Raw genomic sequence first — 15,347 nt, 5'->3', positions numbered from 1 at the left:
ATATGATCTACTTCCTGCATTATGCTACTTGTTCACCAATGTTCAGTCTGTTACGCGTGAGATATGTTGGAATTTAACACACACTCTTTTCCAGTCAAGCCTGTTAGTATAACAGCATTCACTGGAAGTCTGTTGGCATGGAGTAAATTTATCTTTATGCTTGGTGCAATGAATGTTAAGAAAAGGCAAGCTTACAGATACTTGAAACTGTGAGACACATGGAAAGTTACACTTTGAAGTCATTTTGGCACAGGCAGAGAATAAAGTAAGGAAAGGTTGAGGTTTCACAGGGACCATGACTAATTTTCCTTTGTAACCAATAAAATGCTTTGTGTACTCTTCAGAGATGGAAGGTCAAATGTGTGCTATGGTGCAGATGGTTACAGGCCCCTTTGAGCCCAAAAAAAGGAATGTATTTGTAAATCTAATAATTACATTACTGGAATGGGTTCATTGATTCAATCTGTCCATGTACTGTACAACAAAATTGATGTAGCATTACCAAGAATTCTTGGCTAGTAAAATCTGAAATATTGCAATGTACAGCCAAGCAATTAATCCCACCTTCACGTTGCAAATACCTGAATCCTCATGTAGGGACTTAATGAGCTAAAAATTCTTGACAATAATTCAACCTTACTTTAGAGAAAATTAAAGCCTTCTTTTTGTTATCCATTAGATGCAATTACTTCCTAGTAGTTTACAATGGGATCAGCAGGATATGCACTTAAAGTTGTTCCAAAATATTTGATTGTTTGGCTTTATGAATGTTGGGACAGTAGAAGCTGTCTCTGGTTTAGTGTCACGTCATTCACATCAGTGGATCTTGTTCTAATCAGTAGTAATTTTTACTACCTGATTTCTAGTTCGTTAAAAGCATGACATTGGGTGATTATGAAATAGCCGTCTTGTTGCCAGGGCTGGTACCAGACACTGGACCTTGCATGAATTCACTTGCCTTCACTCAGGGTGACACACTAATTGTAAAAGCTGCTTCAATTTATGCCAAAAATGATAATGAACAGAATACAATTTTCACCATAACATTGTTATCGGACTACTCTTAATGTCGAACAGTAACAATATGAACAATTCTTGCCGCAGTTGCAAGCTAAACTCACTACCTGCTCTTCAGTTACTCAGCAGCTTTATTAAGAAAAATACAGAGTCATACCAACTGCTAATTATCTGGGGTATTTATCTTTGTCTCTGGCATATTCTAATCACAGAAGGTAGGTCTGCAGGTACAACAAGTAATTAGGAAGGCAAATGGAATTTTGCCTGTCGTTGCTAAAGGGATTGAGATTAAAAGCAGAGAGGTTATGTTGCAGCTGTACAAGGTGCTGGTGAGGCCACACCTGGAGGACTGTGTGCAGTTTTGGTCTCCTTACTTGAGAAAGGATGTACTGGCACTGGAGGGGGTGCAAAGGAGGTTCACTAGGTTGATTCCGGAGTTGAGGGGGTTGGTTTATGAGGAGAGACTGATTATATTCATTGGAATTCAGAAGATTGAGGGGGAATCTTATAGAAACATATAAAATTATGAAGGGAATAGATAAGATAGAAGTAGCGAGGATGTTTCCACTGGCAGGTGAAGCTAGGACAAGAGGGCATAGCCTCAAGATTAGAGGGAGCAGATTTACGACTGAACTGAGAAGGAATTTCTTCACCCAGAAGGTTGTTAATCTGTGGAATTCCTTGCCCAGTGAAGTAGTTGACGCTACTTCAGTAAACACTTTTTTAAAAAAAAAAGTAGATTTTTTTTGAACAATAAAGGAATTAAGGGATACGGTGAGAATGCGGGTAAATGGATCTGAGTCCACGAAAGGATCAGCCATGCTCTTATTGAGTGGCAGAGCGGGCTCGAAGGGCCAGATGGCCTACTCCTGCTCCTAGTTCTTATGTTCTTATGTGTGTTTATTAGGGAACGTCCTCAGATCTTAATTCTAGTTGCTGAGTCTTGGCATGCTGAACTGCTGGGTAAAATTGCTATTAGGAATGAAAAGCTGCCCTTTCATGTGGAATTGGTCAGATATATTTAACAATTAGGTGGAATATGCCAGTGATTACCCAGTAGGGCCAGCTGGAGGTCTAGTCCACTTTGAAGGCGTACCGCACTTACTAAATAGGTTCTCACTCCTGTTCCTCAAGGTCCCTCTAATTCTTGCACTACCCTTTTATGAACCTCTAGTTGTAAGGTCATGTTTAATGGGGGTAGATCATTGGGGTACTAAGTACTTCTTTGCACCTTGATTTGCTTAGATTGATGGGACTGCGACTTGATTCAGAAGGTTATTCAGTGGAAGGTACTGAGGGGAAAAATGGCAGGGGAATTAAAGTGAAGTGGTAAACCTAGCACCTGTTTTAATTCAGTTACAGCTGAGCAGATGGAGCTAAAATCTCTTCCAGTATGCCTCTTAATTAAGCATCCTGCTGGTCTTAAGAAATGAAAACTGTAGCATAATAAAGACAGGTGATATGATAAGCTCTTAATCTTCTCCTGACGTAACATGCAGAACCAAACAATAGATGTGCAGGTTAGGGTGGATTGGCCATGCTAAATTGCCCGTAGTGTTCAGGGAGGTGTAGATTAGGTGGGTTATAGGGGGATGGGTCTGGGAGGGATGCTCTGAGGTTCGGTGTGGACTTGTTGGGCCGAAGGGCCTGTTTCCACACTGTAGGGATTCTATGGATTCTATGAATAGATATCTGTGGTGGATGCCTTGTCTGATGCCCCATCCTGGAATTATCCCAATCAGCAATCCAAATGGTTTGTTTGTCCCTGAGAACTAAATTTTTGAATCTGACAACGTTATCAAAACCCTGACATACATTAAAATTAAACTAGTTCCTTGGGTAAAATTTACGAAATATTTGGTAGTTATGACACTTTGTCAAAGAGTCAGAAGTTCAGAGATTCAAGAGCCAGTCCGAGACTTGAGCACGTCATCTATTTTGATACTTTGGTGTCATACTGAGAGAGTGCTGCAATGTTGGAAGTGCACCTTTTCAAATTAAATATTAAACTGAAGGTTTTTTTTCTCTGGTGTAAAAGATCCTATGACAGTATTTGAAGAAACAATGAAGTTCTTCAAGTTCTGTTTGATATTTATCCCTGAATCAAAATTACTAAAATGGATCACATTTCAAAAGGGTTGGCTGTAAAATATTTTGAGATGTCCTGAAGTCAAAAAAGACACTATGTAGGTACAGTTTCAATTTATAAAAATATATCTTTTTTCTAAATGGTCCGTTTCAACTCCTCCCACTTGTAGTCACCTGAATGGATCTATATGAAGCTTATTTATCTGCACAAGTTAAGAAATGAGTATTGATCATGTGTTTCAAATATTAATCTTTCAGGTGCGGTAATAAACAGCTTTTCTGGATTCACTGGAGCTGTGCTTCAGTCTCTGGCATCTAGTATCGTAGAACGAAATGAACAAGGTCAATATTGCAGGTTTGCTTGTGAAATTAAGTTTAATGATTTTGTGATAATCTTGTTTGACTTGCATTCATTACAAATGGTTTAAAATGCGATCTTAATCTCACTTTAATATTAAAGCTTTCATGAGCTGTCCATACTTACTACTTGAATTTCTGAAGAAGGGTCCGGACCCGAAACGTCAGCTTTCCTGCTCCTCTGCTGCTTGGCCTGCTGTGTTCATCCAGCTCGACACCTTGTTATCTCATACTTCCTTATAACTCTTTCCAAAGTAACTCTGGCAGAGACAAAAGTAATACAGAGAAGTGGCAATATAGCCATATTTTCTACAAAAATGACACAAAAAATGTCAATAACTTTTGAGAGGAGGGTCTTATACATCGATCTCTTCAATAGAAAACCAGATGGTTTCAAGGTCGACAAGGTGCAGGGCTGGATGAACACAGCAGGCCAAGCAGCATCATAGGAGCAGAAAGGCTGACGTTTCGAGTCTAGACCCTTCATCAGAAAAGGGGGAGGGGAAGGGGGTTCTGAAATAAATAGGGAGAGAGTGGGAGGCGGATAGAAGATGGATAGGTGGAGAGGAAACAAACAGGTCGAAGAGGCGGGGATGGAACCAGTAAAGGTGAGTGTAGGTGGGGAGTTAGGGAGGGGATAGGTCAGTCCAGGGAGGACGGACAGGTCAAGAGGGCGGGATGAGGTTAGTAGGTAGGAGATGGGGGTGCGGCTTGAGGTGGGAGGAGGGGATAGGTGGGAGGAAGAACAGGTGAGGGAGGCGGGGACGAGCTGGACTGGTTTTGGGATGCGGTAGGGGGAGGGGAGATTTTGAAGCTTGTGAAATAAAAGAATCCCCCTTGTCCTCACGTACCACCCCACCAACCTCCGGATCCAACGCATCATCCTCCGACACTTCCGCCATCTGCAATCCGACCCCACCACCAAAGACATCTTTCCCTCCCCACCCTTATCTGCTTTCCGGAGGGACTACTCTCTCCGTGACTCCCTTGTCTGCTCCACACTCCCCTCCAGTCCCACCACACCCAGCACTTTTCCCTGCAACCGCAGGAAGTGCTACACCTGCCCCCACACCACCTCCCTCACCCCCATCCCAGGCACCAAGAAGACTTTCCACTTCAAGCAGATGTTCACCTGCACATCTGCCAATGTGGTATACTGCATCCACTGTACCCGTTGTGGCCTCCTCTACATCGGGGAAACCAAGCGGAGGCTCGGGGACCGCTTTGCGGAACACCTACGTTTGGTTCGCAATAAACAACTGCACCTCCCAGTCGCAAACCATTTCAACTCGCCCTCCCATTCCTCAGACGACATGTCCATCCTGGTCCTCCTGCAGTGCCACAACGATGCCACCCGAAGGTTGCAGGAACAGCAACTCATTCCGCTTGGGAACCCTGCAGCCCAATGGTATCAATGTGTATTTCACAAGCTTCAAAATCTCCCCACCCCCTACCGCATCCCAAAACCAGTCCAGCTCGTCCCTGCCTCCCTAACCTGTTCTTCCTCCCACCTCAAGCCGCACCCCCATCTCCTACCTACTAACCTCATCCCGCCCCCTTGACCTGTCCGTCCTCCCTGGACTGACCTATCCCCTCCCTAACTCCCCACCTACACTCACCTTTACTGGTTCCATCCCCGCCTCTTCGACCTGTTTGTTTCCTCTCCTCTATCCATCTTCTATCCGCCTCCCACTCTCTCCCTATTTATTTCAGAACCCCCTTCCCCTCCCCCTTTTCTGATGAAGGGTCTAGGCCCGAATCGTCAGCCTTTCTGCTCCTATGATGCTGCTTGGCCTGCTGTGTTCATCCAGCTCTGCACCTTGTTGTCTCGGATTCTCCAGAATCTGCAGTTCCTACTATCTCTGGTTTCAAGGTCAGTTGGCCATTCATGAACAAAGGCCCTACAACTCTGTTTCACTTTTTAAATAGATTTCTCTGACGACTTTCATCAGACTAGGGATAAATGTCTGATTCAACTGGAATTGGCAGGTTACATCTTTTTTATGTTTACACATTCTTCCCATATTGTTTGTTATGCTTTGCCTCTTTTATTTCTAGTATTTTACCTTTATACCAAGGACTGCAATGCCCTTGGTCATCTCATCATTTAAAATGCTAATTCCCATTCAACTGTACAGCCATTTGCTTTGCCACTTTTTAAAAAAAAAAATAGTTTATCGGATGTCGGCATCACAGGCTGAGTTAACATTTATTGCCAATCCCTAATTGTCCTGGAAAATGTGTTGGCGAGCTGTCTTTTTGATCTGCTGCGGTCTTTCGGAGGTCAACATGGTGCTATTAGGAAGGGGATTTCACGATTTTGCCTCAGTGAGAGTAAAGGAATGGTGATCCTAGTTGCAAGATGTAACTTGGAGATGAACGTGCATTTGATGGTGATCCTGTGTATCTGCTGCTGTTTTGGATGGTAGAGGTTGTAGGTTTTGAAGGTTTGTAAGGATGGAGGCGTCGTATTGTGATGATGTTACTTGATTAGCAATCCAGAGGATAAAGATCAGGCTAATGCTTTGGGACCATGGGTTCTAATCCCACTCTGGGATCTGGTAAAATCTGAATTCAATTAATAACTTTGAAAAATAAAGCTATGGCTGAAGCTTACGTTATTTTTAAGTCCAAATTGCATTGAGTTTTCGGAGGGATTTCTGCTGCGAGGCCTATGAGTTTTCTCACTATATCTTACCAAACCTATCTCATCAAGTACCTTTCCAGTGGCTATGACAAGTGGATACCAGCCCACCTTAGAATGCATCATTCTTGGGACAACCTGTCACTCAGCAGAAATCCTGGAATTCACTGGCACCCCTTGTGCATGTGCTATTTTTAAAAGCCCATTGTGCAGCCAGACAAGCCCTGTCAACAAACGGCTTTCCTCCATGGTTCTCGACATTTGCCCCAGGCATAGTAGAAAGGGTTAAGTTGTCAACTCCCTTTGCATGTAGGAGCCGGGACGTCCTGCTGGACAGGGTGGTGCAGAGGTGAGACTTCCTGTCCCTCTCAGGACCAGCAGTGGAAGCCATAACATGAGACCGTGCCAGCCTTGGTTTAAGATTGCTACCCATGTTAAAACAGTCTCAGCTGTCTGAAGGAATGCTCAGCACTGAAGGAAGAAAGTCAATGACCTTCTCTGCCAATGTAAGTGCCACCTTCTTTTCATACTTTCGCACTCACTACCTCTGCAACTGTACACATGTCCCACCAAGTGTCTCCACTCTGCCACTCTTACTATTGCCTGCAATGTCTTCCCTCACTCACTGTCACCCACCCAACCCATGCTGCCACTAGCCCTGAATGTCCACTGTATTGCCCAGTCACTTGCTTGGGATGCCTCGCCATCTGCTCCAAAAGTAAGAACTGTGCCACCTACTTTACTGTTTCCGTAATCCCTGACACACTCTCACTACAGCAGGAAATCAGCCTGCAACAGGAGCAGAAAGAGTTTGACATTTGGCTGTCTCCAATCTCTGTGGAGAGCATACTGACTATTACAGACCTAGTCTAAGCACCTGGACTGTGTCAGGGTCCCCAGAATGAAGGCTATCCACCTTGCCTGGATGAGGACTGCTGACAACCACGACCAGCTTCCTCCCTTTGTGTCTGCACTACATGGCATGGCATGACAGAAGTAGAGAGGTTTGGCAGCATGTTGGTTCTGTGAGGCAGCATTGCTAATCACTATACCTGGGACCCAGGTTTGATTCTACCCTCTGGCAATTGTTTGTGGGGAGTTTTCACATTCTCCCCATGTCTGCGTGGGTTTCCTCTGGGTGCTCTGGTTTCCTCCCACAGTCCAAAGATGTGCAGGCTAGGGGGACTGGCCATGCTAAATTTCCAACAGTGTTCAGGGATGTGTAGGCTGACTGGATTAACCATGAGAAATGCAGGGTTATAGGGTGGGAGGGTGTGTACGGTCTGGGTGGGATGCTCTTTGGAGGGTCAGTGTGGACTCACTGGGCCAAATAGCCTGCTTCCTCACTGTATGGATTCTATGATTCTACAGATTTTATGATGCTGTGAGCCTAGTAGCTCTGGTTGAGGGGGCAAAATGCAAAAAACCAGAGCAGGCAATGCAAGGTCAGAATGGTGAGAGTATCCAGGTCGGCTAAGAATGAAAGAACTCTCTAACAGCAAGCAAAGAACCTGCAGATGCAGCGTGGTCCACTCCATGAGCTGGGTATAAGTCCCTGAGTGCATAGTGTTTTTGGTTCAGCATTAAAGTGATAGCTGCCAGTGTGGCCAACAGTGCAACATTAAAGTACAGAAGCATTTTTAAGTGGTTTGGTGATATATCATGAGGGTTCTTACAGAATAATACATATGCCAAGGGATTTGGAGAATTCCCAAGATGCTGGAGCCTGGTGTCCAGCGTGGAGGTCCTTCAGAGCAAATGGCAAACTGAAGTCATGAGGTATCTGATTTCCATGTTGCGGTTTCTTGACATAGCCTACCCCTGCTCTTATTTTCTATGAGGCCCTTCAAGCCGTTGCACCATTCGATATGATCATGGTTTACCATCCAATTCTGTACCCTGTTCCTGCTTTCTCCACATATTATAGATCATCGAATCCCTACAGTGTGGAAACAGGCCCTTAAGCCCAACAAGTCCACACCAACCTTCAGAGCACCCCATCCAGACCCATCACCCTATGACCCACCTAATCTACGCATTCCACCCACCTAATCTCCACATTCCTGAACACTGTCGGAAATTTAGCATGGCCAATCCACCTAGCTTGCACATCTTTGGACTGTGGGAGGAAACTGGAGCACCCAGTGGAAACCCACGCAGACACTGGGAGAATGTGCAAACTCCACACAGACAGTCGCCCTAGGGTGGAATTGAACTGGATCCCTGGTGCTGTGATGCAGCAATGCTAACCACTGAGCCACCATGCCGCCCATATCCTTTGATCACATTAACCCTAAGAACTAAAATAACTCATTCTTGAAAGTGTTCAGTATTTTGGCCTCAACCACTTAATATGACAGAGAATTCCACAGGTCCACTGCTTCTCATCTCTGTCCTAAATGGCCTACCCCGAATCCTTCGATTGGGATCCCTGGTTCTGGTATGATGGGAAGCTGAATAGTTATGAGTGAACTGGGCTGTTAATATGGTATTTAACAAACTCTGAACCTCAATTGTCAACTTGCGGCTACCTAGCGAGAAATTTGTGACGATGCGTATTGAAAGCTCTTGACAATGGCACGGCCCCAAGGGATGCTGTCCTTGGTCAATGTCTGGTGAGCGGTAAGTCTTTCTTGGAATGGTATGTGGTAAGATGAGACGGAGATACGATTTGATACTCTCCGTTAGGTTGGCAACGGCATTTAAAGTGGCAAGTTTGGTAAGATACGATGAAAAAACTTGTCTGGCCTCATGGAAGTTTCACTCCACCAAACCTGAACTGTTGCTCAGCCAAAAAAATGGTAAGATTCCACTACTTGGAGGGTATTCTTAATGTGAAGAGGAATTTGTCTTGAATCTTCCTGTGCTATTTGGGCTGACCGTCTCTTGTCCTATTAAAACGAGTGGGCAGTAGTTTGGTGAGGGTGGGGTGGAATAGATTTCCCTCTGGTTGGTTTCCTTAGCAATTGCCAGGCTGGTAGCTATGTCCTTTATTATTTGAGCTGGCTGAGTTTTAGCGTGTGTTTATGAGGGGAGAGCAGTAGATGATAATCAACAGGAAATTTGCTTGCCCATATTTGTCCCAATGCCTTGAGACTTTGTGAGCTCGAAATTTGATATTGATGGTTCCCAGGGCACCTTCCTCCTGTCTGTTACTGTACCACATCTGGAGTTGGAGATTGTGGTGTGGAGGACATTGTAAAAAATGATTGCATGAGTATGACTAGGTCAGGCTTGAGTAGTCTGAGGGGCTGCTATCTGAATTTTGGTTCAAAACCCCCATATATTAGTCAAGAGGACTTTTGCAGGTGCACAATGTGTGCTTGTCACTGTCATTTCTGATGCTTAGATCATTGCCTGTGGTCCAGCATTTTTCATTCCCTTGTTTTAGACTTCAGTGTAGTATGATACATGTCACATGTACATCAGACCAGGTAAGAGGACTTAGGCTTTTCACAACACCTGTAGTGGCCATCATTTGGTGGGCTTTTTATTCCAGATTTTGTTTGAATTCAGACTTCGCCATCTGCCACCTCCAGAACATAAGTCCTGGGTTATGTATGATTAGCCCTCACATTGCCACCGTTGCCAGTACCTCTTTCTGAAATGGAAGTCTACTTTTTATTGTGTGGAACTGATGAACTTTTGACACTTGTGCATCAATGATAAACCAGTTTCTGGAATTTTGCCAAAATTTTAATATTCAATCTTTGTTGCAGAACCTTGTGTTCTATTGTTATGAATTTTCATTTTAATTGCTCACTATCCCCGCAGAGGCTAAAAGATGGTGATTTTTAAGCTGCTTTGTTTATTTGTTACTGAATACCAGTTCTGTGACCAAAGCTTTAATATTTCATACACTTTTTTTTTTAATTATTAATAGGTGCAATGTTTTCTTGCATGGCTTCTATAGAAACAATCTGTGTTATAATTGGGACAACTGTATTTGATGCACTGTATCCTCAAACACTGACATCGTTTCCTGGATTTAGCTTCGTTGTGATGGCAGGCTTCCAAGTGATTCTGTTGATTCTTGTACAGTAAGTAGCCAGTTGTTTTCATGAGCTTCCGCTGTGTGTGTCTGTGTATCTAATATATGTGATTAACCCTTCCTGATGAAATAAGGATACCAAAATGGAAAGGAACAGTAAAATAAAAACAAAATAGTATAGGTGCTGGAGATCTGAAATAAAACAGAAGTGCTGGTTAGGTATCGACTTGTACTATGACTTTTACAGGTCAATGCTGGGATGTCTTTAATAAAGTTTGACGTTTCTATGCAAGTAATCTAATTCTCATTATAGCTTATAGATGCTTACCCTTACTTGCTATTAGATAGTAATTCTGAAGACCTGCAAACTGTGTCTAGCTATTTTGTTGACTTAGCTGTTTCAGCTCAGGTTTACCTCGTATTAAGACCATAAGACCTAGGAGCAGAAAACAGGCTATTTAACCCATTGAGTCTGCTCCGCCATTCAATCATGGCTGATCAGTTTCTCAACTCCATTCTCCTGCTTTCTTCCCATAGCCCTTGATTCCCTTGACAACCAAAAATCTATCTATCTCTGTTGAGGTTGGTTGGCTCACCGAGCTGGTTTGTTGTTCCGCAGACGTTTCGTTACCGTGCTTGGTAACATCCTCAGTGCAGCCTCTGATGAAGCGTCAGTGTGTTTTCCCGCCTGGCTTTTAAACTCTGGGGTCCGTTGCGATGGATTGTCTCACTTCCGGGTTTCCTCCGTAGTGGAATGTATATGGGGTCGAGTTCAATGTGTTTATTAATAGCATGCTTCGTGGAGTGCCATGCTTCCAGGAATTCTCGTGCTTGTCTCTGCCTAGCCTGTCCCAGGATCTTAGTGTTGTCCCAGTCGAAGTGGTGGTTCTCCTTGTCCGTGTGGATTGAGATGAGTGAGTATTGGTCATGTCTTTTTGTAGTCAGTTGGTGTTCATGTACTCTTGTTGTTAGTTTCCTTCCTGTTTGTCCGATGCAGTGTTTCTCGCAGTCTCTGCAGGGGATTAATGATGGACCAAATTAGAAGAGAGACACAAACTCATAAACAACACCCTCACCGGAATAAAATTCACCAGAGAGGAGGAGAAGAACAAACAACTCCCATTCCTGGACGTCATGGTAGAGCACAAGACAAATGGGGAACTGCAAACGAAAGTACACCGAAAAGCCACACACACAGACCAGGTATTGAACTTCAATAGTAACCATCCCAGCACACACAAACGAAGCTGCGTGTGAACACTATTTAAAAGGGCAACAACACTTTGCAGCAACATGGATCTACGCCAAGAGGAGGAGGAATACCTCTTCCAAGTATTCAAGGATAGTGGATATCCAAAGAACTGGGTCAGGAGATGCGTACAGGAACAGCATCAGAAAGATTCTACACGCCCCGACACACTCATCACACGACCCTACATCAAGAACACGTCAGAACTCACCACAAGACTTCTACGACAGCTGGGCGTCAGAGTGGCACACAAGCCAAACCATCAACCCTACGACAAGTGCTCACCTGTACTAAAGACCCACTCCCCGCCATGGACAGGACCAATGTCGTCTACAAGATCCCCTGCAGAGACTGCGAGAAACACTACATCGGACAAACGGGAAGGAAACTAACAACCAGAGTACATGAACACCAACCGGCTACCAAAAGACACGACCAATACTCATTCATCTCAATCCACATGGACAAGGAGAACCACCACTTCGACTGGGACAACACCAGATCCTGGGACAGGCTAGGCAGAGACAAGCACGAGAATTCCTGGAAGCATGGCACTCCACGAAGCATGCTATTAATAAACACATTGAACTGGACCCCATACACATTGCACTACGGAGGAAATGCGGAAGTGAGGCAATCCATCGCAACGGACCCCCGAATTTAAAAACCAGGTGGGAAAACACACCGACGCTTCATCAGAGGATGTTACCAAGCACAGTAATGAAACGTCTGCGGAACAACAAACCAGCTCGGCAAGCCAACCAACCTCCATACCCACAACTCGAGCTACAGATCTACTCCAAAACCCTATCTCTGTCTTAAATATACTCAATGACCCGGCTTCCACAGCCTTCTGTGGCAGTGAATTCCATAGATTGACCACACTCTGGCTGAAGAAGGTTCTCCTTATCTCCATTCTAAACGGTCTTCCCTTTACTTTACGGCTGTGCCCTCAGGTCCTAGTCTCTCCTACCAATGGAAACATCTTCCTGACGTCCACTCTGCCCAGGCCATTCAGTATTTTGCAGGTTTCAATTAGATGCCCCCCCCTCATCCTTCCAAACTCCGGCGAGTATAGACCCAGAGTCTTCAGATGTTCCGCATATATTAAGCCTTTCATTCCTGGGATCATTCTTGTGAATGTCCTCTAAATGTGGTCTGACCAGAACTTTATAAAGCCTCAGAAGTACAGCCCTGCTTTTATATTCTAATCCTCTTGAAATAAATACCAACAATGTATTTGCCTTCCTAACTACCAACTCAACCTGTGAGTTTATCTTAAAAGTATCCTGGACCAGGATTCCCAAGTCCCTTTGAACTTCAGATTTCTGAATTTTCTCCCCATTTAGAAAATAGTCTATGTCTCCATTCTTCCTACCAAAGTGCATGACCTCCCGCTTTCCCATGTTGTATTCCATCTGCCACTTCTTTGCCCACTCTATTAACCTGTCTAAATTCTTAGGCAGCCTCCTTGCCTCGCCAATACTACCTGTCCCTCCACCTATCTTTGTATCATCTGCAAACTTAGCCAGGATGCCCTCTGTTCCTTCATCTGGATCATTAATGTAAAAAATAAAAAGTTGTGGTCCCAACTTTGACCCTTGTGGAATACCACTAGTCACCAGCTGCCATCCTGACAAGGACCCTTTTATCCCCAATCTCTGCTTTCTGCCAGACAACCACTCTTCAATCCATGCTTCCAACACCATGGGCCCTTATCTTACTGAGCAGCCTCCTGTACAGCACCTTGTCAAAGGCCTTCTGGAAATCCAGGTAGATAACATCCATTAGCTCTCCTTGGTCTAACCTGCTCATTACTTCCTCAAAGAATTCTAATAGACTTGTCACGCATAACCTCCCTTTGATGAAACCGTACTGACTTTGCCCTATTTTACCATGCACTTCCGAGTATTCAGAAATCTTATCCTTCACAATGGACTTCAAAATCTTACCAACGACTGAGGTCAGGCTAATTGGCCTGTAATTTTCCATCTTCTGCATTACTCCATTATTAAACAGGAGGGTACCATTAGCCATTTTCCAGTCCTCTGGGACCCCTCCCTGACTCCAGTGATTCCTGAAAGATCACCACTAATGCCTCCACTATCTCTTCAGCTATCTCCTTCAGATCTCTGGGTGCACTCCGTCTGGTCCAGGTATTTTATCCATCTTCAGGCCATTCAGTTTTTCTAGCATCCTCTCCTTGGTGATGGCCACCATACTTTCCCAGTCCATCTGCATATTGAAATCCTCCATGATCACTGTAACCTTGCCTTTCTTGCATGTCTTTTCTATCTCCTAATGTATCTTGTGCCCCACATCCTGACTACTGTTCATAACTCCCATTATGGCTTTTTCACGTTTGCGATTCCTCAGCTCTACCTGCACAGATTCTACGTCTTCTGACCCTACTTCGTTTCTTGCTATTGGCTTAATTTCATTTCTTACTAATAAGGAAACCCCACCCCTTCTGCCTACCTGCCTGTAATTTTGATAGGATCTGTATTCTTGGATATTTAATTCCCAGTCTTGATTCCCTTGCAGCCGCGTCTCCGTGATGCCCACCACCTTATACCTGCCAATTTTGTTTTGCGCCACAAGCTCATTTACCTTGTTTCATATACTACGTGCATTCATATTCAACACTTTCAGTCCTGTATTGACCGTCCCTCTTCTCATTATTCGTTTATCCAGTGTGCTTGAAGTTTGATTCCTAACCCTTTCCAAACACTCTGTCCTATTCTGTGTGCTGGAGACTTTAATAGCGACGCCCGAGTTCTCCTTTCTTTTAACTTTTTTCGTAATTTTCCATGCAGTTGAATCCACCCCTACAGATGTTAAGCTGCTGCTTTGTTTCCCATTGGCCATTATACTTCTTGGAGTTTTAAACTTCCTTCTCCTCCACCCTCCCTTTTCTAGTTTAAAGTCCTGTTGACCAGCCTATTTACCCTTCTCGCTAGTACATTGGTCCCAGCTCAGTTCAGGTGGAGACCGTCCCGCCGGTACAGATTCCTGTTGTCCCAATATTGATGCCAGTGTCCATGAAAAGGAACCCCTCTTTCCCACACCACTGTTTTAGCCATGTGTTTACTTCCCTTATTCTCATGTCCCTATGCCAATTTGCACGTGGCTCGGGCAGTAATCTGGAGATTATGACCCTTGAGGGTCTGTTCTTTAATTTAGTTCATAGTTCCTGATGATCCCTAAACAGGTCCTCTTTCCTTGTCTTGCCAATGTTGTTTGTCCTGACATGGACCAAACCAACTGGATCCTCCCCTTCCATCTCCAATATTCTTTAAGCCAGTTAGAGATGTCTTTCACCCTGGCACTGGGCAGGCAACATACCATGTGGGACACAGCATCCTTTGTGAGCAGGATACAATCTATTCCCCTAATTATAGAATCCCCTACAACTACCACTTCTCTTTTTTGCTCCCCCCTCTTGAATGGCCTCCTATGCCACGGTGTTGTGGTCAGCTGGCTCATCCTCCCTACAACCCTGTTCTTCACCCACACAGGGCGCAAGTACCTCGTACTTGTTGGACGAGGTCAAGGGCTGAGGGAGCAGAGTTAGAAGGAGGAACACTGAGTAACTGAAACCAAACTGATAAAAGTGATGTCACAGGAGGGCTGAGACTTGATTGGCTGGAAGGAAATCTGTCCTAAATTTGAAAGTCAGCAGGTCTGGTAGCATCTGTTGAGAGAAAGCAGAGTTAATGTTTCAAATCTGCCTCCATCTGAAGCAGCAGCATAGGACTTGAAACATTAACTTTTGTTTTTTATCCACAGATGCTGCCAGATCTGTTGAGTTTATCTAACAACTTCTGCTTTTGCTCTGTTTCTCTCCCTCAGCTTAATTTTTTAATGTTTTTTTCTGTGTTCTGTCACTATTTTTGTTATATTCCCTGTGTGACTTTTTTCTTGTTGTGTTGACATTTTTAATCTCTTCATTGCCTCTTTATTCTATTTTCTGTACTCTGGCTTTTTTTTCTGTACATGAA

The 15,347-nt window shown here is 44.2% G+C and overlaps 1 protein-coding gene across 6 annotated transcripts in view; it reads left to right on the top strand.

The window, feature by feature from the left end:
• The window catches only part of zgc:174356 (uncharacterized protein LOC100137120 homolog), an 88,308-nt gene that overhangs the window by 49,207 nt on the left and 23,754 nt on the right, over positions 1-15,347 (top strand). For all 6 annotated transcript variants that reach the window (XM_020513153.2, XM_048600596.1, XM_048600594.1 and 3 more), the window contains exons 5-6: positions 3,364-3,447; positions 9,990-10,146. In XM_020513153.2, the coding sequence (XP_020368742.1) occupies positions 3,364-3,447; positions 9,990-10,146 (241 nt within the window). The remainder of the gene's footprint in view (positions 1-3,363; positions 3,448-9,989; positions 10,147-15,347) is intronic.

The sequence above is a fragment of the Rhincodon typus genome, chromosome 9 (genome assembly GCF_021869965.1).
Source record: "Rhincodon typus isolate 14 chromosome 9, sRhiTyp1.1, whole genome shotgun sequence".
NCBI lineage: Eukaryota > Metazoa > Chordata > Chondrichthyes > Orectolobiformes > Rhincodontidae > Rhincodon > Rhincodon typus.
This window is presented reverse-complemented; position numbering and strand designations above follow the sequence as displayed.